The sequence below is a fragment of the Podarcis raffonei genome, chromosome 10, assembly GCF_027172205.1.
Source record: "Podarcis raffonei isolate rPodRaf1 chromosome 10, rPodRaf1.pri, whole genome shotgun sequence".
Lineage (NCBI taxonomy): Eukaryota > Metazoa > Chordata > Lepidosauria > Squamata > Lacertidae > Podarcis > Podarcis raffonei.
This window is the reverse complement of record NC_070611.1, coordinates 3112260-3135948: the sequence shown is the minus strand read 5'-3', so window position 1 is coordinate 3135948 and position 23689 is coordinate 3112260. Positions and strand designations below refer to the sequence as shown.

Below are 23689 nucleotides of genomic sequence, written 5' to 3'. Positions count from 1 at the left end.
GTGCTTTGCTGGTCGGCCACATCCATTTTGGGGCAGAAACCAGGGTGGGAGGCAGGAGAGATCACAGAAATGCTCCCCATGGGAATGCATAGAATGGAAATTGTTATGCAAATGCTTACATAATGAATGATTTCCAGGGAACACAGTGTGTTCGGTAAGCAGGACCTGCATGTACAGTGGTACCTTAGTTTACGAACTCAATCCATTCCAGAAGTCCATTCTTAAACCAAGGCCTGCTTCCCCATAGCAGCGGGGGACTCAATTTACAAATGGAACACACTCAACAGGAAGTGAAACATGTTGTTATTCCAGGGCAAAGTTCACAAACCAAAACACCTACTTCTGGGTTTTCAGCATTCTTCATAAACTTAGCTGTTCTTAAACCAAGGTACCACTGTATCTCTTTGAGAATGTTTGTTTTTCACAACCATTTTTTCATTACAGATCCTATATTGCAACACCATGGAGAGAACTCCCATATCATTGGCTCCTCTTTGGATAGTCCTGGTTCTGAAGACTCCAAGGATGTTGAAGATTTAGTGAGCTGCCACTGAGCACAACCCACAGTGCTGCAAAAAATAAAAAGAACTGAGTGCTGAACCACCGTTTCCAAAGAAAGAAAAGCATTTGCTGAAACAGCTTCAGCCCACCTTTCTGGGCAAAGAAGAGGTTTAAAGAAGTTGTGGCCGCAGCTGATCAAAGGTTTTTTGCTTCTTAGGTTGTTCCTCTTGAGACTGGAACCAGATTCTGGTAAGAAGAGAGTTGGATGCTCTAGGTTAATAGTGCAGTAACAAGCAAGTCTTGCAAGCAAAGATAGCAGCTCTTGAGCATCAAGAGGACAAAATAGTCCTTTACTGTTACTTCTAATGCATTTCATATGGAAACACTACTAGTCTGAGAATACTAGACTTTAGGAGGTTACAAAAGAATTATCTGTTGCTGGCGATGGATGAAGTAGCCCCAGAATGATCAAATGCACCGAATCCGTTCCCCACAAGTATAGGAGAAAAGGACGCCTGAGACTGTTTACTCCCACCCTGACCCCTGCAATGAACTTAAAGCCCTTTCAGTGCTTATTCTGAACTCTGCTATAGAAGCCAAAACCACCTTCACAATTGAATTCATCACCGCAAGTGTGGGAGGTCAGTGCTGTCTGGACTATCCTGTCTCACAACTTCAGTGATGGCTGCTGGGTTTTTATTCCTGCCCCCATGCGAGGGCTTTAAAAGGAGACACTAAGTGGAGCTTGGAGTCCAACTTGGGTAGGAAACATGACTCAACACTACAAAGATATGTAGAAAAACAATATTTATTGCTGTAATTAGCTTCCTCAGAAGTCGATTTGTCTTTAGTCTGTGACTTTCTCTGTTCATGTGAAAAATGACAGTAGTTTACAAAACAGTTGGTTGCTTAGGGAGGCAACAGAAATAACTGTTCGATTTAATACAAACAATAACCTATTTGTCTTCTGTAACAGTAGGATGCCTTTTTATTTATACTGTAGTACAGACATTTGCAGTGCTGCAGTTTTTGTACAGTGTAATAAAAAAATGAATTTTTCCCTGCAAGGAAAAAATTTCGTGCCGTTCTGAAAAATGTGTAGAGTTGGAATGTTCATTAAGTGCACTGGTAGCTGTTTATCCCTCCCCAAAAAAACAAAGCTGTCATGGCAGATGGCAAACGCAAGTCCCCATTTGATGCTTGCTCAGATGAAGCCTTTGCCTGGGGTAGTAATCCATTCCGAAAGCATTTCCTATGGTGTTGCCCAGAACCCACTTGATGCATCCATAGGATATGCCCTCAAAGAGTCATTTCCCCACTTCATGGAAGTAGAGATTGGCACATATACACAACATAATAATCGAAAACAAGATATAGTAAATTAGATTCCTAAATTTGGGCTCGAGGTCTCCTTGTCGATACCAGTAGATCTGAGGAGAGGAAAAAAACTAGTTAGATGAGTATTTCAAGCAGGCACAACTAAAGGTTAAGACACTCCCTCACCTACAAATTCTGTGGCAAAGCAAGTACCATGTTGTACTAGGCTCATTTTAGTGAAAACAGGCAGACATTTTTATTTTTCCAAAAGACGCTGCTCCTTCCACGTAAATTAAAACATCAAGTATGGGAGCAGATACCGGCAGATGCTAATTTGCTTCTCCAATGGGATTTAGATCATGATATTCAACACACAAAATAGGTCACTCCCCACCCCACCCCACCCCCGGTGTTATCCATCACTGTACAATTTATGCATCAATCCAGGGCAGCTCTTCGCATTTCCATGGGAGTTTGTAGAGAACTTTCTAATGTATTAGGCCCTTAAAAGAACCCCTCCCCATTCCAAACACCCACCCCATAGACATGTTCAACATTTCCTGAAACAACTGCTTTTTCTTCCTACGGAAAGAAGTAAACTTCCATTGTGGCTCAGATGCCATGTTACCAAAGAGGAATCCACAAACTACTGTGCCTTCTTGGGCTTTGGGGTGCTGCTCTCCCCTCCCCCCAGTTTGAGCAGGTCCATTTAGTCTTAGCATAGCAAGTGTCACAATACTTACAAGAATGCCAGCCGAAACACTACACAAGGAGATGCAGAAAGCAAAAAATATATTCACCGGTTTTGGAGGTAGTTGAGGAAAGACAAAAGCACTGATTAGAGTGACCTAGAGGAAAGAATGGGAGGGCACAGCTATTACTTCTCACACCGAATATGAAACACAGTTCTGATGCACTGCCTAGCAAGGAGTTCCTATTACATTTCCATGCAATGCAGCCCAACCCATCTCACGCCTCTGTTTAAACAGCATCACACCAGTTGTAGTCAGGAACCGCCCCTGTTCCTTTGAAGAGGACCATGGTGGTGCTCCATTTCCATGTAAATTTGCATGCCATTCTTCTCCGCAAAGGCTTACAAGCAGATGACAAAAAAACTTAATGCTGCTTTCCAACGTCTACGCAAACGACTGGTCAAGGCTTAATTATGTTGGTCATTTGGTTAAAATGGGAGTGTGGGGAAGTAAGGATCCAGCCTCTGCTGCCGTTCCTTCAGAGGGCAATTCTTACCCCAAGTAGGCAACAACATGAGTGCTGGTTTACAAGCCAGGCAAATGCTGACTGGTTCAGCAGCTTGCAGAGTTGTTGAGCAAGGCTTCTACAACAGGGAGCTCCTTTCCGTTCATTCCTCAATGGGGGGCAGGGGGACCTCACCAGCTCAGCAAACATTAGCTGGTGTTGCCAGACCACACACACAACAGGATTTCTCCACTTCAGACCATCAAGCCCCAGCTGCACGCTGGATTCCTTGGAAATGCAGGGTGTCTGTGCTGCAGTGAGCACACTGCCTTTGCCAGACCATCTGGCTCACTTAAGGAATGCAGAAATTGGAAGCCCACCAAGGGATGTGGCTGAAGTGCATTTGTGCCACACCAAATAACATTTTCATGCTTTGACTATTTTTAAGGGCACATACTTGAAGCAAGTAATTCCACTGGCTCAGGAAGGGAACACTCATTTGGACAGTTCATAGGTTTTGGTTTTAAAAGACTAACATTTATGTGGACATCTCTTTTGTTCCAATGCTAAAACATCTTTTTACATGGGTCTTAGCAAATACTGAAAGGGTGTTACAGCGATGCTTAAGTTATGAGGAGCTTTGAAATATATAACTAAAATGAGCAAGGGGTGGGACATCTTCCCTTGAGGAAAAGCCCAGGCATACGGGGTTGTTTATATTATGGTGGAGTTGAGATGAGAGCTGACAAAGTTTTATGACAGGTCATGATCCAAAGAGAAATTTCCCTCTCGAGATCTTGGTTGAGAAGCCATAGAGCGCATGCTTCCCATCAGCATGTCAAGTTAAAAGGCTCCGAAGCAGCAGGGCTGGGGGGAAGCCGGCCAGGAGCTTCTGAAAGCCAGGCAAAGACCCCTTCTTCCAGATGGGAAATCTGCTTGGAACTAAAATGTCTTTCAACTGTTTCCAGAAAGTGCAGGAGCCGGGCACTTGGCCTATCTCAACAGGTATGATTATTCCACAGAACAGGGGCAGCCATGCTGAAAGCTCTGCCCTGGGATAGTGCAAAATGGGCTGCTGAGACCTTTGGGACTTATAGGAGAAACATTCCTGTAGAAGGCAGCCTCTCAAGTCACTTGGTTCTGAGCTGTATGGGGCTTCCTATGTTGGCACCAACACCTTGAATGGGACCCAGTAGCAGATTGGCAGCTAGCGCTAATCCTGCAAGCGAGGCATCCTGTGCTGGCATAGTTTGCCCCCACAAGCAAGTTAGCCGCTGCCTTTTGCACTACCTGCAGCCTTCGACCCAGCCCCAAGGGAAGCCCCACAGGCAGTGCACTGCAGTAGCACAACTGTGAGGTTATCCATGCATGGACAGCTGTGATCAAACTATCTTTATCCAGGAACAGCCACCACCGTCTTAGCAACCAAAGCTGGCGAAAGTCACTCCCAGCCCCTGCGGACACCTGCATCTCTAATGGCAGAGGGATCCAGGCAGATGAGTTCATTTAGAAATAAAACCCAATGAGGACCATTCAGCAAGAAACCTCTAAGCCAGGGATGTCATGACTTGGCTTGGGGACTTGCTGTGGAGTTTGGAACTGACAGGGTCAGAACTCCGTGGTGTCCTGTGTCTGGGAGGAGGAGAAGGAGGAGCTTGTCGCAGAGCAGTGACTCACAGCGTCTCTCTGCTTTCAGACTCGCTTTCACTTCTCACTGAGCAGCAGAAGCTGCGAGTGTGCTTTTGGAGCACGGCTGAGAATGTCACCAAGTTCCGATGGAGTGTGACTGTTTTATGGCTTGTAAATAAACGCTTCTAGAGATAAGAACCGAACTGTCTCTGGACTTGATTTATCCCTTATCTCACACGGACCCAGGACCGCTGCTACTCTGCTCTCCTGCCAGGTCAGCTTCCAGCAGAGCGACGCAGGGAAGCGCGACTGGACGCAGGGGTTTTATTACACGCAAAGGTTATGGAAGTTACGTGTTTCCTGACAAGTGTGAGAAGGGAGAAGGCTGCCAGCGGTGAGTTGCTGTGATCTCCTGCTGGGAGATGCCGGAGAGCGGAGCCAAGAGCCAGGAGGAACGGCTGCTTCGGGAGTCCGGCTTGCTGGCAAACTTGTGAGTATGCTGAAGCCCCGGGGGGGAGGAAGAATGGCTGCTGCACAGGCACAGCAGAGCCAAGAGTGCTACCCCGGTGAAAGACTGAATGGGGCCAATTGGGAGGACTGGAGTAAACGCATGTATTATTGGCTGGAGGGAAAGCAGCTATGGGAATGCATGCAGGCCGATCCAGTCCAGGCCCCACCCAATGCAACACCCGCAGAGGCGGAGAGGGCAGCAGGGGCGGCAAAGAAAGACAAGAAAGCAATGTCCCATGTGGTGATGGCGATCGAAGCATCACAGCTCCCTCATATTGATGGCTTACGTACCTGTCATCAGATTTGGTCCGCTCTGACTAGAATTCATCAGAGGACCACTGCTGGGGCAAAGATCCATGTGATACGCTCTCTGTTTGAGAAGAGGCTGTCCCCAGGGGAATCGATAAGGGATCACATTGCTCAGGTGCTGACAATCTTCAGTAAGCTGCGTCAGCTCAATGTGCCCTTCCCAGATGAACTTAAGGCTTACACGCTTTTAAGCTCTTTGGACAGGAGTTATGAGAACTTGGTTCTCACGATGGAAACGATGCCACCACAGGATCTTACGATCGAATATATTAGCGGACGCTTGATTGACGAAGAATCGAAGAGGCAAAGGGCTGTGAAAGAGGGCACAGGCTGCACCCCAAGAAGGAGTGGGGGGGCAGCAGCCAGGAGTGGCGAGGACTGTGTAAGAGCCTTTGTTTCCAAGAGCTGCTATCGGTGTGGTAGCAACACACATCTGGTCCGCAATTGTCCGCTAGAGGCGCAGGGTGGCGGCAAGGAGACCGGCCGGCGTGGAATGTCAACAAAGCAGGTTCCCAGGGCCGGTTCCCAGCAAAGACGTGGGAAAGCAGCAGGCCAGGAGAAAAACAAAGACAAGGCGTCTTATCACCTCACAGCTGCGATGGCGTCTCTGAGAAAAGGCAAAAGCCTTAGCCCGGGAGAGGCTGTGGCCATGGCAACCGATGGGAGTGCAAGAAACGCCACGGCATCTTTGGAAAACAGCCAGAGACACTCTTTATCTCTCGTGATCGATTCAGGTGCCTCGCATTGTCTTGTGACATCTGCTGGGCTCCTGAGGAACTGCAAGACAGTTAAAACTGGACGCTATGTTACTTTAGCTGATGGGTCTCAAAGACCACTGACTGAATCTGGTTTTCTTTATTGTTCTTTTATAGATCACTGGGTGCAAGCTTTTGTGGTACCAGAGCTTGCTCACTCTCTTCTAAGTGTGCCAGCCCTTATGGCTGCTGGGTTCGATGTTCTGTTTTCTAACAATTTGTGTTCCTTCTACAGGGATGGGAAGAAGATCTACAGTGTCCAGAGAAAAGGCACACTCTTTCTGGTGGAGATGCCCATTGAAGATGGGGCTGGTGGGAAAATGGGGCTGGTGGAAAATGGGGCTAGTGGAGAGTCCATTGAAGAAGCCCAAGGGCAGTGTGCCAATGTCCCACCACACCATGATTGTATACACTTATGGCACAGGAGGTTTGGACACGTAGAGTGGTCATATGTGAGGAAGGCCACAGGCAACACCATTGGGTGCAGGTTCAAGGCATGTGACAAATACCTAGATTGTCAAGCCTGTAAGCAATCAAAGGTCACAACATGCTCATACCCTAGGTCTGAGAGGAAAACCAGTAAACCCTTTGAACTTGTCCATGCAGATTTGTCGGGACCCATGCCGACACCTTCGTTAGCTGGTTCTAAGTGGGTTTTGGTTCTGGTTGACGATTTTACAAAACATTCGTGGATTTTTGCGCTGCAACAGAAGTCAGAGGCAGCTGCACTGATCAGGGATTGGATCACAGCGGTAGAGCTACGGTTCTCTACCAAAGTGATTTCCTTTCAATCTGATCGTGGGGGGGAGTTCACAGGTTCTGCGCTGCAATCGTTCTTCAGGCAGAAGGGTATCAGTCATCGACTGACGGCCCCCCACTCTCCGCAACAGAATGGGGTTGCAGAGAGGAAGTTTCGCACGCTACAGGAGTCAGCGAATGCTATGTTGGCAGACTCGGGTCTGCCACAGCGCTTTTGGGCCGAGAGTTATCGGACAGCATGTTTCCTGCAGAATAGAGTGTTCAATTCCAGTGTAGGGGACACACCGTACTTTCTGCTTCATGGGAAACAGCCCAAAGTGCATTTTCTGCGCACTTTTGGGTCTACGGCTTGGGTTCTTATTCCAAAGGCCATGCGCAGAAAAGGTGAGCCAAGATCCAGGAAGATGATCTTTGTAGGCTATGAGCCGGGTTCAAAGGCGTGGCGCTTTGCATACCCTACTGGCAACCAGTCCAAGCTGCTTATTAGCGGCAGTGCTGAGTTTTGCGAGCAGAGTGGGTGGAAGCGTCTTCACGGAAATCCGGATGTTCTGGTAGACTCAGATGAGGAAGAGGAGGAAGGTGAGGCTGAACCTGTTGCTGAGGTGCACAGTCCACAGCCACAGAGTCCAGAGCCGGGATCTCCAAGGGAGAGGCTCCGTATCTCTCCAAAAGGGAGTCCCAGGACCCCTCCACAGGTCTCTGTCAAGTCTGAGCTAAGGAGTGAACCATCCTCGCCAGCAGAACCAGCTGTTCGCCCTAAACGGCGCAGCAGGTCAGAGGGGGATGATTCTGACATAGAGGATAGGAGGGTTGATCCAGGTGAATCAGGCGCAGTTCCAGAATTCACGCTGAGGAGGTCAGCAAGATCAACCAAAGGGAAGCCACCTGAAAGGTATGAAGCCACGAGTGTCTGGGTTGGTGTGGCTAGATGTGAACCTGAATCCTTTGAGGATGTTCAGAAGTTGCCTCGGGAAGAAGCCAGCAAATGGCATGAGGCGATGCAGAAGGAGATGAACTCAATGGAGTCTCTTGGAGTGTTCTCACTCACACAGCTGCCGGCTAACCAGCAAGCTGTAGGCTGCAGATGGGTTTACCGTCTTAAACCCACAGAAGCAGGCGAACCACAGTATAAAGCGAGATTAGTGGCCCGTGGATTCACACAGAGAAGGGGGATCCACTTCACAGAGGTTTATTCGCCGACCTCAAGGGCGGAGACTTTGAGAATGCTTTTGGCAATAGCAGCACAGAGAGGTTGGAAGGTGAACCATTTTGATGTAGATGTCGCCTACCTGAACTCAGATCTCCAGGAGGAGTTGTACATGCTTCCTCCTCCAGGGTTTGAAGTCAGTGAGCCAGGCGTCGTGTGGCGGTTGCACAAATCCATCTATGGGTTGCGCCAATCTGCCAGGAATTGGAATATGTGCCTACATGAAGCCTTAGAAGAGCTAGGTTTTAAGAGATCTCTTGCAGACAGTTGTCTTTACATTAGAGATTCAGGCTTGCAACAGCAAGTGGCCCAGGTGTTTGTTGATGACATCTTGCTGATGGCAAGGACAGGTGAACAGGTAGAGAAGTTTGCTAAGGAGCTTGGTAAGCGGTTCAAGCTGAAGCAACTTGGAGATGTCAAGTCCTATCTAGGCGTAGAGATCACAAGAGCAAGTGATGGAAGCTTTTTGCTTCGCCAGAAAGACAAGATCGAGCAGTTGCTTGAGAAGTTCAGGATGTCTGATTGTGCAGGTGCCAGATCACCCATGGAGGCTGGGTACGTAAAGGAGTGTCAGCAAGTAGAACGCGTGGTGTTCGAAAACACTGAACTCTTTCAGTCAGCTCTGGGTAGTCTGTTGTATCTGTCACAGTGGAGCAGACCAGACATAGCGTTTGCTGTCAATCTGCTCAGTAGAGAGGCTTCAAGTCCTAGTGTGCAGGCCTGGAATGGTGTTAAGCGGGTGCTACGTTACCTGCAAGATACCAAAGACTTTTGCCTCAAGATGTCAGCTGAGGGTGATGTTAAGCTGACCGCCTGGGTGGATTCGGATTGGGCTAACCTTGAGGACCGCAAATCAGTGTCAGGCCTAGTGGTGAAGTTTGGGGACTCAGTGATTGGGTGGAGGTCCCGGAAGCAAAGTCTCATAGCGCTTTCATCTACTGAAGCTGAGTTCAGTGCGCTATCAGAGGTTTGCAGAGAACTGGAGTTCTATGTGTGTTTGGTCGAGGAAATCTGTGAAGAGAATTGTCTGCCCGTTGTGGTGCATGAAGACAACCAACCATGCCTTAAATTAGCTGAGACAGGGCAATTCAAGGCGAGGACCAAACATTTGGACATACGTTTCCAGAATGTATGTCAGAGCGTTCATGAGGGGCTAGTTGCTCTGAAATACTGTCCCTCAACCAAGAACCTCGCTGATGGTTTCACAAAACCGTTAACCTTCCAGAAGCACGAGGAGTTCTGTGAGGGTCTGTGTATGGGGAAAGCATTGATGGCTACTGTCCCCAGACGCAGGACAAGAGGGGGTGTGGAGTTTGGAACTGACAGGGTCAGAACTCCGTGGTGTCCTGTGTCTGGGAGGAGGAGAAGGAGGAGCTTGTCGCAGAGCAGTGACTCACAGCGTCTCTCTGCTTTCAGACTCGCTTTCACTTCTCACTGAGCAGCAGAAGCTGCGAGTGTGCTTTTGGAGCACGGCTGAGAATGTCACCAAGTTCCGATGGAGTGTGACTGTTTTATGGCTTGTAAATAAACGCTTCTAGAGATAAGAACCGAACTGTCTCTGGACTTGATTTATCCCTTATCTCACACGGACCCAGGACCGCTGCTACTCTGCTCTCCTGCCAGGTCAGCTTCCAGCAGAGCGACGCAGGGAAGCGCGACTGGACGCAGGGGTTTTATTACACGCAAACTTGCTCCCATCTACCACCAAACTGAACAGGACTTACTTCTGCATATATAGGCATAGGATTGTGCTGTAAGTTTGCCATACTGATTTGAATACTTACTATGAGCAGCAATGATGTGACGCTGCCAACAGCTAAATTGATTATTCTATCCTGGAAGAAGAAAGAACACAGTGTTAGCCGTAGCATTCTGACATTTCTATTAAAGCCTTATTCTAAACAGCTGACATCTGGTGCTAATTGTGCTAGATTTGCATTCAATGCCCAGGTTTTGATCTTAAGAATTTTAAGGCATAACAGAGGTAGATGCAATAAAGATTTTAAAATAGAGTGGAAAGACTATAGTCTTCAAAAGTGAGTTCTCCCTTTAGTAAAGGCAGCTCACACCTTCAGGTGCCAACCATCCATGTTTACACCTGTGTAAAGCAGCCATTTGTTAACCGCCTGGGCAAATCCCCACGCCAAATATGTTTAGCATTGAAAACTGGCTACCTTTTTGCTTTGCTTAATTCCAGAAAAACAGGCACCGTTTAAATAAACTTTGAGAGCTTATTTTGCACGTCCAACTGGTTGGCAGTTGAATCCACATATTATTATATCATTATAATTATTAAGCATTACCTGACATTTTCAGAAGGTAAAATTAAAATTATTTGATTTCCCAAAAGCAGTTTATGTGCTTCTTCATCAAAATGTAGATTTACCAAGCTAAATGCTGTCCGATCACAAAAATAATAGCAGCTTTGAATGGCACAAACCCAAAAACTTTTTTATGAACCCTCACTGAAGCAATCTGCAAAAGCTAAGCTTTACCTCCTAAACTGATACACACGCCTGACTGCCTGAGCTCACAACTCCACAACTAGTACAAACAGCAGATGGAAACCTTTTGCCCGGCCCCAGCTTGCCCTGGCCAAAGGGACCTTCTGTGTGGCTGGAGACTTAGGGAAGAGAAAAGCAACCATCCTGGGTTATGAACAGTTCAAGAAGAACCATCTCACCTGTCAGCGACATTGGAAATGACCTGGTGCCTTCAGCATTCACACAGATGCTTGTAAAATGGGTGTAGACGGGAGGCCAGGATTTCTTTATTCACACATATGATTTAACTTTTTTAAAATCTGGGGGGAAGAGACTGACACTTGAAGAAGGGCAACCCAAGTAACTAACTGTGGCATTTTAAAAACAGTTTGCCCAAAGGCAGTGCAGACGAAGTAATTCACCCCAAGATAAGATACCACGGACAACTGGAGTATTCCCTTGTAAAATAGGGAAAACTGTAATGTTTGCTCTTTGCATATTTGTTCTTGAGACAAAATATCACCAAGACCATTTTGGAGTTGGGGGGGCATTGCATCCCCAAACTGCTCTTCCAATTCCTGCCCTCCTCCCTAGTCGGTGACAGACCCTGAAACCAAAGTATTTTTATGGGGGGTGGGGTAGGCAGGGTGACAAATACAAAATGCAAGCAAGCAAAGGTGAGGCAGAGGGGGAAGAATTAGGAATACCTCACTTTGAGGAAAATAAGTCAAGTAATGCAAACAGAAGCAAGCTGGCCTGCCCAGCTGTAATCAGGGCCCAGAACAGGATTAGGATCAGTTGTTGTCATAGCATTAAATGGGATCTGGCAGCCTCTGCAGGGAATTAGCAGTTAACACTCACTGCCTGTCCAAAACTACTCCATGCAGCGTCCCAAAGAAAGTGGGATCGTTCCTTAGCATTTTTTTGCCACAATGGGGACCACCAAAGGAATGGGAGTCCCCAACAGGGACAAGGGGGGGAGGGAACTCACATTGGGGAGAAGCATAGCCCCAGATATCTCAAAGGTATTGTGTGCCACACAGAGAGAGAATGAATATGCACACATTAGCTTACAAAAGTGAACTAGACGGATATCTGCCAGCTTAGAACCATAGAACTGTAGAGCTGGAAGGGATCCCAAGATCTGCCATGCAGCTTAAAATGTTTCACTGAGGGACAGGCAATGCTGGTATCATAAGGCACGGTGACATCCATCCATCCTTTTAAACAATGGTGTCCGCATTGTGTGGGGCTGCGCCACAAGGAAAACTGCTTCCAAGCACTACTTTGAAGATGTTCCAGGTTAGGCTTGCAATAGTTCTCTGGGAGTTCGCAGCAGAGCAGCTGATAAACATGAGAAGAGATTGGCTGGATGTGACCAAAGGCTCATCTACCCCAGTGCCTAATTCTCAAGAGTGGCCCACAAGATGTGCATAGGAAGCCCAGAACAGGACAGGCGCCACAACTGCCTCCCACACTCATCCTCCATCAATCTGCCCCAACTCCTCTTAAAGTCAGAGGTTTTCCCCTCCTCTCTCCAAACGTGATTGGCAAAACTTGCTGCCCACCACCCATCCGCAGCATGACTGGAGAAAGGCAAGTCCCCACTGGCACCAGTATAGGGAAACTGGGCTGCCATTAGCTTGGTGGCTTAAGAGGGATGCCGCAACAAATCCCATCTGGAAAGGGAGGAGGGGACAACAGTCGTCTGTCAGGCGCACACAAAGGATGCAGGGTAACCAATTAAGAACACTTAACCCCCAGAGGTTTGTTTATGGATTTGCATGTTCCAGAAAACCAAACAGTAGATCCCTCTTAAGACTGCACCTCTTCAGTGTGCAGGTGGGAGAACCACACATGTGGCCATTTCCTTCCAATATCTCCAAAGAAACTATCCTCTGTGTTCTGTGCACCCTCAGTCTCTTGCATGTAGCCAATTCAGCAACTCAGATATAAAACGGGAACTGCTGTATTTTTCGCTCCATAAGACACACTTTTCCCCTCCTAAAAAGTAAGGGGAAATGTGTGTGCGTCTTATAGAGCTAGTGCAGGTGGGAGGCTCTGCTCAGCGCTTCCTTTCATGAGCCGCGCGGAGCGTGTGTGCAGCTCTTGGGGGCTTTTCTACAAGGAGGGAGAAGGGCAGCCAGTCAGTGACTGCCCCCAACACAAGTTTTCCAATATGGCCATTTTGAAAAAGGGAGGTCAAGGTGACCCCCAGGGCAGAACTGGCAAGCCGAGAGGGAAGCACCTTCCCATGGACTCAGAGCCCCTCAAGGCACACACAGCTCCAGGAACCCAAGGTTAGAAGCCAAAGGGTCCAGGAGTCACCAGGCTGATCTCAGGAGGTCTTTCTGCAGCGCTTTGAAACACAATGGTTTGCTGGCAAGCTTAGCCCAGGGAAAGGTTAAAAATACTCCGGCAAGAGAAGGCAGCTTAGCAGATCAGAAGCAGAGACTCAGGCTAGATTGCTCACTAGGCGACACACAAACCTCAGGAACAGGGGAAATTAAGAGAGTTCTCAAGGAGTAAGACTCTGAGGCTGCCCAAAAAGGCACTGGGGTGTGGGGAGCCATGAGGGTTTAAAGTGGCATGGGACTGCTTTAAATGCATAGTACAGATGAGGCCTAAATCACCCACCCACCCCGTTTGCTTTGCCTGAGACCACTACCCACCAAATGGAAGTGGGTCAGTCCCAGGCCTTTGCAACATGGTGAATGAGTGGGAGGCAGCTAAGCATCCTAAATGTAAGGTAAAAAAGCAAAAAGCTAATTGGTCACCAGGAGCTAATTTGATGAGGTACCCCACTGTAATAATAATTTTAAAAAACACCTGCAAATATACATCTAATTATACAAAATTCAACATTGCTGTTTCGTTAAGGAGAAAAAATGCCCTGGAGACCCTGAGCCAGGGAGACCAATATTTTGACTCTGTATAAAAGCAGCTTTGTATGTTCTATTAAGTCCCCTCAGATTCAATGGAAAAGATTACCATAGGTGCTTAACTCTCACACTGAATTTCAACAGGGTTTTAAATGTGCTAAACCTTTCTACAAACCATTATTACCTTATTTTTCCATGTAGAAGACAATGTTTTTTACTTCAAAAAATTAGTCAAAAATTGGGGGTCATCTCATACACGGATGTTGAATGCACAGGAGTTTGGGTTCGATGTCTGGTGTGGGGAGCTCTGGCCTGATTTCTTAATTTTGGGTTCAAAAAACAGGGGTTGTCTTATACATGGAAAAATATGGTATGGTTTGGATTTTCTTGGTAAGTTTCCTTGGGAGCCAAGCTATGGGATGGTTGGGCAAAAATATATTTAACAAGCAAGCAGGGCTGTATGGTGCCTCTTGCTATATCAAGTGGGGGCTATTGGGTTGTCTTTATTTTTATTATGTATTTTGTAGTTTTATATCTTGATTTTGTTCTGTGAACCATCCTGAGACCCTGGGTATAGGGCTGTATAGAAATTCAATCAATAATACTGTACTCAGCAGGTGCAATGCTGCAGTAGAAAACTGCAGTGGAAGGTTGTAGGGAAGCTTAAAAGTTAGGAGGCCAAGTGGCCTGTCGCTGCCCTCCTTGCTTAGCAGAGGCCGTTGCTCAGGGATGAGTCACTCTGGCCTGGCCGCTGCTTGGTCCCTGAAAGTTGTTCAGTTGTCAATGCATCACTGCAAAGCCATACAAAGAGAGAGAGAGAGAAAGTGGAGTTTTCATGGCTGCAGCACTCACTCCCTGACAACTACCTTGCTCTCCCCAGATTCTTGCCAGCTGCCAAACCAGTTCAGATGTGAGGAAGGCAGGAGCGCTCCAAGACTGGCCCTGCGTTTCGCACAGCAGCTGAATCAGATTTATGGCACAAGATGGAAGGAAGGGGCCAACTCTTGAACCAAAGACGATAAAGCAAAGTACGTGGGCAAGTCCACACCCTTCACTAAGGGCATTAAGGGACAGAGAGGAACACAAGGAGAAATAAAAAGGCTTTGAAAAGTTCACTGAAGCCACACTGCAAGGCCTCTGTGAATTCCAAGGGCTTTGATTTTAAGCAGAGGATGGAGGGTGTAGCTGAGATTCTTACACTGCAGGCCGTTCAACTGCAAGACCCTCGGGGTCCCTTCCAACTCTGCAATGCAATGCAAACCTATTCCAGGACTGAGCTATGAAACAAGGACAGCTCTGCAAGTTTGAGCAGAGGCCAGAATGCAAGTCTCCTTGTAAGACAAAATGCAACAATCAAACAAGGAACAGTTTGTGCAGCACATTTTAAAAACACCAGCCAGAAGCATGGAAGGAAAGGCAAGACTGACGTCTGAACAAGTTTTCTGTTCACTGGTACAAAAGTCTGTCATTTTAGTATCCAAGCTGAGCTCACTCTGGAGCTGGGGGGTGAAAAGGGAGCTCCTGTTTTATACAAAGTCTGTATTCTCAAGGTTAACAGAATCGTTTTCATAGTAGTGCACTCCAACACACCCACATTTGTGTGGGACATCAGTTTCCAAATCTGCCATAATCTGGGTTTTTTCATGAGGGAGGCCGGACGGACATCATCCACCTACCAGCATCTCTTTGGTTCTGCACTGCGAACAAACTTCACACACGGAAACCGAGCGAGTGGAAGAGCTGTCAAGGAGCTGGCTGTGTCTCTTGGTTTGAAAAGGCTATCCAGCCTTTCTTAAGGCTGCGTGTCACAGAGTCGCCTCTCCCTCCCCACCAGCCCCACAAAGCCTGGCCACCGGAGGAACTGCACTTCCCCAACGGGGCCCAACCTGTAGCCTTTGTGATGCAGCTGGACCCCAGAGTCCTCCGTCTCTCTCTGCTAGTACGGCCAGCAATCGGGGAAGATGGGAGCTCAAGGTTAGGCAGCCCCGCTTTAAGACCACCAGCCTGAAAGAGGGCTTTGCATCTCCCGGGTGAAGAAATTCTGCAGCACTAGGCTGGGCATCTCTCAGTGTGACAGGAGGTACTCTCCTCAGCTGCAAGGAGAACTAGAATAGTCCAGACGCCCCTTTCCACACATCCACCCATGGGAAGCAGCAAGCCAGAGGTGCAAATGCCACAAGGCCCACGTAAATGAACCAGTCATTTAGAGAGCATGGAGGGGGCACTGCCCATGTATCCGCCTTGCACATGGGCACACTTGCATAATCGCCACACCCCTCTGCAGCTCCAGAGCTGGAAAGTACATCACTCACAGCGTTCACCCAAAAGCTGCTCCACACCCACCATAGTCGCAACATGGAGACCAGGGACCCCGGTACAGCCGCTGACACTTTAAGGGGCAAAATTCCACACAGAGCATCAGGCGCATCCACATGGCCTGGGAGGACAGGGAAAAGCCAACAAACTTCACCCCTCCAGACCCATCTGCTCAACTGGTCGGACAAATGCCTCAACACAGGCCCAAATGGTCCCTTGCTCCCCTCAGATCCATCCACTCCCCCCCCACCAGCTTCTTTGTCTTCTTGAACAAGACCCAGCAAGTACCAACCTGGCGGCAGGATTCAACTAAGCTGACGCATGTGTGGCACAAGAATAAGGTTGACCAGCTCTCCAGTGTTTCTGCACAAGGCTGGGTCTGTGCCCCAAGTCCAATGAGCAGGGGCAGCAAGACCCCTTTGGCCACTCAAGGTGAAACAGCAACTGCTGTGCCCGCTGCCAGAAAATGGCACCGGCACCTCACCAAAATCTCGCAGGATCTCACAAGATTTCAGCAAGATCTTGCCAGAAATTGGCACCAGGGGAGGTGACAGTGCAGGGTATCCATGGGGGGGGGCGGGACTCGGGGGCATCCACCAGCCAAGGTGGCTGCTTAACCTGGGCTGGCCCTGGAACAAGACACATCCAGAAAAGGGACAGGAACCTTGGATGGTGTGTTATTCTCCATAGATTCTGTGCCAGAAGTGACTGAAAGACCAAGAGGCTTCCAATACAGTGGAGAGGCAGCCAGGAGGAGGCAGCAAATCGGAGGGACACCCCAAACTCCGTAGGCGGGCACTTTGTCCTCGGTTCATTTCTCAGAGAGCCCTTGTGCACCGAGCACCATGGAGGAAGGATCAGAGCAGGATGAAAGAGGTAAACTGCGACTTAAAGCTGCCTTGTGTTTATCAGCTTGACTAGTCAGCCCAGGCGACCAGGAATCCCATGCAGGCAAATGAGCAGAAGAGCAGATCCATCAGCTTCTCGCTCACCATAGAGGAAAGGAAGTATCTTCACAGCATCACAGAAACAATAGCAGGATGAGGGTGGCGGAAGCAGAAAGCAACAAAAGATCATTCCACTTGGTAGAATACTTTTTAAAAACCAGCCTGCTAAGAGCCCAGAAAACTGTTCTTCTTGGTACATAAATACTGCAAGCAGTGTTAGAAACTCAGATAAATAAGCTAATCACCAAATGATTTCAGTCACCACAACAGAATGTCTAGGCGCCTTTTTTCGCAATGCGATTTTTTACTAGAATTACTTTTCATTTCATTTCTATACCACTTTATATTTTAAAGGAAAAAACCTCAAAAGTGGTTTACAACACATTAAAATTTCAAATAAAATAATCCAGAATAAAACAAATTCACGTCTCAAGGAAAATATTTCAGATCCTTCTCTAAGTGGCATTTTGCTTTCCCCATATTTATTTACCTCCTTAATTTATCTCATAGCAGAAGTACCCTAGGAAGCCAATGGGGTGTAGTGGTAGTGTGTCAGATTGGGGTTCAAATCCCCTCAGCCATGAAGTTCACTGGGTGACCTTGGAGCCAGTCACAGCCTCTTAACCTCCCTCACAGAGTCAATGCAGGGATTAACTGAGGAGGGACATGAACCAGGCACTCCTTGCAGAAAAAGGTGGGAGACAAATGCAGCAAGGAAGCTCTTTGCTTGCCTACTTAAAACTGGAGATGTCAGCTGCCAGCCTGGCACCCAGAGATCACCACATGGTCGCAACTGGACCTGCGCCAGTCGCAAAACGACCTGGCTAATTTCTAACACTGACTCTAAGTACGTAAGCAACAGATGAATAAACAAAAGGCTGACTGGCTGGCCCTTCCTCTCCTTCCTGGCCAGCATCAAGTCTCAGGCTAATCACAAAAAACTTGAGGACTAGTAACTTTTCCAGGCTTATTTGCAAGGCTGGCTGGAAGTGTTATTAAAGAAAGAAGGCAGAATCACTTTTCACATTATGAGCCAGCGTGTCCTCCCAGCACAAGGAAGGAAGGAAGGAAGGAAGGAAGGAAGGAAGGAAGGAAGGAAGTGTACTTGTAAATAAAAATATAATAATAATAATTTATTATTTATACCCCGCCCATCTGGCTGGGTTTCCCCAGCCACTCTTCCAACAAAACACTAAAATACAATAACCTATTAAACATTAAAAGCTTCCCTGAACAGGGCTGCCTTCAGATGTCTTCTAAAAGTCTGGTAGTTGTTTTTCTCTTTGACATCTGGTGGGAGGGCGTTCCACAGGGCGGGTGCCACTACCGAGAAGGCCCTCTGCCTGGTTCCCTGTAACTTGGCTTCTTGCAGCGAGGGAACTGCCAGAAGGCCCTCGGCGCTGGACCTCAGGGTCCGGGCAGAACGATGGAGGTGGAGACGCTCCTTCAGGTATACTGGACCAAGGCCGTTTAGGGCTTTGAAGGTCGGCACCAACACTTTGAATTGTGCTCAGAAATATACTGGGAGCCAGTGTAGGTCTTTCAAGACTGGTGTTATGTGGTCTCGGCAGCCACTCCCAGTCAAAAGTCTAGCTGCCACGTTCTGGATTCTACAGTTTCTGAGTCACCTTCAAAGGTAGCCCCACGTAGAGCGCATTGCAGTAGTCCAAGCAGAAGATAACCAGAGCAGGCACCACTCTGGCAAGACAGTCTGCGGGGCAGGGAGGGTCTCAGCCTGTGTACCAGATGGAGCTCGTGAACAGCTGCCCTGGAATAAATCAGGAATGCAGGCGCGGAATGCCTGCCATGAGGTCAGCAAGTCGAGGCCGACATTGCAAGATCAGCTGAGCTGCATTTTCCTAACCCACTTATGCATATTTATCATAGAATCATAGAATCATAGAATCATAGAATCATAGAGTTGGAAGAGACCACAAGGGCCATCGAGTCCAACCCCCTGCCAAGCAGGAAACACCATCAGAGCACTCCTGACATATGGTTGTCAAGCCTTTGCTTAAAGACCTCCAAAGAAGGAGACTCCACCACACTCCTTGGCAGCAAATTCCACTGTCGAACAGCTCTTACTGTCAGGAAGTTCTTCCTAATGTTTAGGTGGAATCTTCTTTCTTGTAGTTTGGATCCATTGCTCCGTGTCCGCTTCTCTGGAGCAGCAGAAAACAACCTTTCTCCCTCCTCTATGTGACATCCTTTTATATATTTGAACATGGCTATCATATCACCCCTTAACCTCCTCTTCTCCAGGCTAAACATGCCCAGCTCCCTTAGCCGTTCCTCATAAGGCATCGTTTCCAGGCCTTTGACCATTTTGGTTGCCCTCCTCTGGACACGTTCCAGTTTGTCAATGTCCTTCTTGAACTGTGGTGCCCAGAACTGGACACAGTACTCCAGGTGAGGTCTGACCAGAGCAGAATACAGTGGCACTATTACTTCCCTTGATCTAGATGCTATACTCCTATTGATGCAGCCCAGAATTGCATTGGCTTTTTTAGCTGCCGCGTCACACTGTTGGCTCATGTCAAGTTTGTGGTCAACCAAGACTCCTAGATCCTTTTCACATGTACTGCTCTCAAGCCAGGTGTCACCCATCTTGTATTTGTGCCTCTCATTTTTTTTGCCCAAGTGCAATACTTTACATTTCTCCCTGTTAAAATTCATCTTGTTTGTTTTGGCCCAGTTCTCTAATCTGTCAAGGTCGTTTTGAAGTGTGTTCCTGTCCTCTGGGGTGTTAGCCACCCCTCCCAGTTTGGTGTCATCTGCAAATTTGATCAGGATGCCCTTGAGTCCATCATCCAAGTTGTTGATAAAGATGTTGAATAAGACCGGGCCCAAGACAGAACCCTGTGGCACCCCACTAATCACTCTTCTCCAGGATGAAGAGGAACCATTGATGAGCACCCTTTGGGTTCGGTCAGTCAGCCAGTTACAAATCCACTGAGTGGTAGCATAGTCAAGACCGCATTTTACCAGCTTCTTTACAAGAATATCATGGGGCACCTTGTCAAATGCCTTGCTGAAATCAAGGTAGGCTACATCCACTGCGTTCCCTTCATCTACCAGGCTTGTAATTCTGTCAAAAAACGAGATCAGGTTAGTCTGACATGACTTATTTTTCAGAAATCCATGCTGACTATTGGTGATCACAGCATTCCTTTCCAGGTGCTCACAGACTGTTTGCTTAATGATCTGCTCCAGAATCTTCCCTGGTATTGATGTCAGACTGACTGGGCGGTAATTATTTGGGTCCTCTCTTTTCCCCTTTTTGAAAATAGGGACAACATTTGCCCTCCTCCAGTCTGCTGGGACTTCGCCTGTTCTCCAGGAATTCTCAAAGATGACTGCCAGTGGTTCTGAAATCACATCTGCCAGTTCTTTTAATACTCTTGGATGCAGTTCATCTGGCCCTGGAGACTTGAATACATCTAGACTAGCCAAGTATTCTTGTACTATCTCCTTAGTTCCATGCTCAGACCAAGGAATGGTAGCCAGTAATGCAATTCTCCCCAGAAGAGAAAGGCTTGTATAGTAAAGACCACATTACAGACAAACCATCAGCCAACAGGGAAGAATCCTCTCCCCTTGGACAGCAACCCCCCCTCAATACAGTAGCATTTACTCCCAAGTAAACATGTGCAGGCCCCTGCCGCTAGCTCCGGGAGGATCTGCTGATGGCTGACTTTATCCTGCAAAGTTAGGCTGCAATCCCAAACATGCCTGCTTGGGAGTAGGCATCCATGAAAAACCATGGGCTGGCTCCCAGAGACAAGTCTAAGATTGCATCCGCAGTCTCACACTCACGAATTAATACTAAGCAATTCAAGCAAGCGCCTTGCTCTGGGCTGGCTCTTCTTTTATCCTAGGAGTCCATCCGCTGGGCTGCCAAAGTTTAGTTGTGTCTCCTCTGACTGGCAATGGCTCTCCAGGGTCCTGGGCAGGGGACACCACTAGTCCCAACAGGAGATGCTGGGCACTTCTGCAAGCACAGCAGCCGTCGTCCCCCATGCAGCTATCAATCCCGAAGTAAGGCAGGGCTCAAAGTTTTCAGAAACACAGTCAGGAGTTCTGAAGGGACCCACAAAAATATTATTGACGGCTGCCTACAAGCAAAGTCAACTGGAACTAGCAGTTATTCAGCATTCAACACAGAAGCCAAAGGATAAAATGGCATTTTTTTCTGCTTCAGCTACTACCTTACCAGAGGTCTTTTGCATGGCTTCAGACAGAGCCAATCTGCACAGAAGGAATGTCTGCAGGAAGAAGCACTTGCATCTCTGTCTACTGCAAAACTCCCCAAATGCCCAGCATTTCAAACCAGCTTTTTTAAATGCAGTGGTACCTTGGTTCCCAAACTTAATCTGTTCCGGAAGTCTGTTCCAAAACCAAAGCGTTCTAAAACCAAGGCGTGCTTTCCCATAGAAAGTAATGCAAAACAGATTAATCCGTTCCAGACTTTTAAAAACTCCTAAAACAGCAATTTAACATGAATTTTACTATCTAACGAGACCATTGATCCCCAAAATGAAAGCAATAATCAATGTACTGTACTATAAAATAAATAAGACAGTATTGTAAAGGATAAAAATTAAAATTATTTTTTTCTTACGTGCACTGATGATAGTCATTGTTTGGCTTTTATCCATTTCTGCAGTCACACAATCAATCAATCAACAGCTGAACTGGGTTTCCACACAGTCACAAAAACCGAAGTCACAAACCAGTCACAAGTCAGTCCCACAAAACAAAGAACGAGTCAGTCAAAGCAAGCCACACAAACAAAAACGCAAAAAAATGGCAAAAACAAAAGCTTCAAATATCACATCTACACTCAACATGTTCAGCTTCCAAGGCAAAGTTCACAAACCGGAACACCTACTTCCGGGTTTCCAGCGTTCTATTTCCAAGTTGTTCATAAACTAAGTTGTTCTTAAACCAAGGTACCACTGTAGAGGAACATTGTTTGGTTAACAAAATCAACATTTCTCAAGGAGTTTAGTTTTCAATATAAGCTGCAACCATTGCTCTCTTTCTCTCTTTCTCTCTCCTATGAATTACTTAGCTTTCCTTTCTTTTCCTTTTGTTCTTGTGTCTGCTCTTCAATGATTTTTAAAATTATGTTGTCATTACTATCTGAAATACTATTGCTTTGTGATATTATAAATGACATTTATAAACACGTTAGGGACATGGGTGGCGCTGTGGGTTAAACCACTGAGCCTAGGACTTGCTGATCAGAAGGTCAGCGGTTCGAATCCCCACAACAGGGTGACCTTCCGTTGCTCGGTCCCTGCTCCTGCCACCCTAGCAGTTCGAAAGCACATCAAAGTGCAAGCAGATAAATAGGTACCGCTCTGGTGGGAAGGTAAACGGTGTTTCCATGCACTTCTCTGGTTTGCCAGAAGCGGCTTAGCCCTGCTGGCCACATGACCCGGAAGCTGTACGCCGGCTCCCGCGGCCAATAAAGCGAGATGAGCGCTGCAACCCCAGAGTCGGTCACGACTGGACCTCATGGTCAGGGGTCCCTTTACCTTTACCTAAACACGTAAAGAAAGTAGTGCCCAATAAGCCCTCATGTTTTAAACCATTTTTAGTGAACACAATAAAGGGGCAGAGACCCCATCTTCACGCTACCAGCCAAGACCAAGTGTGGGAGGGGGAGAGAAGGCAAGGAGCAAAGCTCACCATCGCATTTCACGACCAGAAAGAAATGAAGCACAAAGCAGCATGGTCTCAGAGGTTTCCTAGAAAGCATCTCTAACCACAGCCAAAAAAGGAGGGAGGGGATGTCCTGGCCCAAGTGGCAGGCGAGCTGAGAAGCATTACACAGGATGCTTTGGAGAGCTGCAATGCATGCTGGGGACACAATTCTGGCTTCATGTGACATCAGCCAAGATGTGCCTCTGAAATCATGCACTGCAGTCTCCTGGGGCTTATGGGGTGTTAGGGGACAGGACGTGGCACCTCTGGTGGGACACATGTTGTGCTCCTTCTGGGGTAGTATGTCCACCTTGGGTCCAGCTCTCACCTGTGGCTCCTAGAAGGTGAGGGTGGTTGATGGGTCTCAAACCCCCGGGGCGTTAGGGGCTTCCCCTGCATGCAAAGACAGGCTCTGGTGCATGGAGCAGGCGAGACCAAGAGTGGGTCCAACCGTCAAGGAGGTGGTTTCTGCATGTGCTGCAGAGGGAAGCGAGGGGCAGATGGGAAGGGAGCCCATCCAGGAGAAGGAAAACTCTGACACTAACCCTCTGCTGCCTTGCGAGATATCTGTGGGAGACGAAAAGACTCTACACAAATCCAGAGCAGAGTCCTCAAGATGGCGCCTTGTATGTCTCCTTCTGGCAGCCAAGCTGGCGCCCACTGCCATGCTCAGCTTTTCTTTCGACCCCATCACTGAGGCTGAGAGGGGAGTCTTGTCATCTGGGCAGCCCAGGACCTCCAGACACACCGCACAGGCTTGCACCCCAAAGAGATCACTTTGGTACTGCCAACCCAGCGTTTGACTTTACCCCAAAGGCCAACAATAAGTGTCTCCTGCAACATCACCAAGGATGCTGGAACACCTCAAAATTGCTAACACTGACAATATACCCAGCACAGACACTATTTCCCATAAGCCACCTTGGGTTCAAGTGTTAAAGGCAGTGTGGCAATTTTGTAAAATGTATGTTTATGCATGCACACACTGTTGGAAGAGTGCCACGTAAACCAGCACCATCGGCGGTTACTGAGAGCAGTGCACATCAGAGTCTACATGCAACGTACTAAGCTTACAAAAGAATAAAAGAGGTCTTGATGGGAAGAGCGAGTTAAGAAGCACTGTGCAATCAATGATACAGCGTTCCATAAATAATTTCAAAAATAA

At 47.6% G+C, this 23689-nt stretch overlaps 2 protein-coding genes across 9 annotated transcripts in view; one reads left to right on the top strand and one right to left on the bottom strand.

The window, feature by feature from the left end:
- DMTF1 (cyclin D binding myb like transcription factor 1) overlaps window positions 1-23689 on the top strand; it is a 167471-nt gene that overhangs the window by 27964 nt on the left and 115818 nt on the right. For 4 of the 5 annotated variants that reach the window (XR_008332461.1, XR_008332463.1, XR_008332460.1 and 1 more), the window contains one exon: window positions 445-856. Coding sequence is in view for 1 of the 5 variants with exons in the window: in XM_053406096.1 (XP_053262071.1) it covers window positions 445-554 (110 nt within the window). In the remaining 4 variants the exon portion in view is untranslated. Of the gene's footprint in view, window positions 1-444; window positions 860-23689 lie in introns of those variants that run through there. The other variant, XM_053406096.1, reaches the window with a different exon arrangement.
- TMEM243 (transmembrane protein 243) overlaps window positions 1-23689 on the bottom strand; it is a 40107-nt gene that overhangs the window by 13251 nt on the left and 3167 nt on the right. For 2 of the 4 annotated variants that reach the window (XM_053406107.1, XM_053406104.1), the window contains exons 3-5: window positions 9969-10019; window positions 2562-2666; window positions 1292-1931 (exon numbers count right to left, since the gene is read on the bottom strand). In XM_053406107.1, the coding sequence (XP_053262082.1) occupies window positions 1809-1931; window positions 2562-2666; window positions 9969-10019 (279 nt within the window). In that variant the 3' untranslated portion in view covers window positions 1292-1808. Of the gene's footprint in view, window positions 1-1291; window positions 1932-2561; window positions 2667-9968; window positions 10020-23689 lie in introns of those variants that run through there. The other 2 variants (XM_053406106.1, XM_053406108.1) reach the window with 2 other exon arrangements.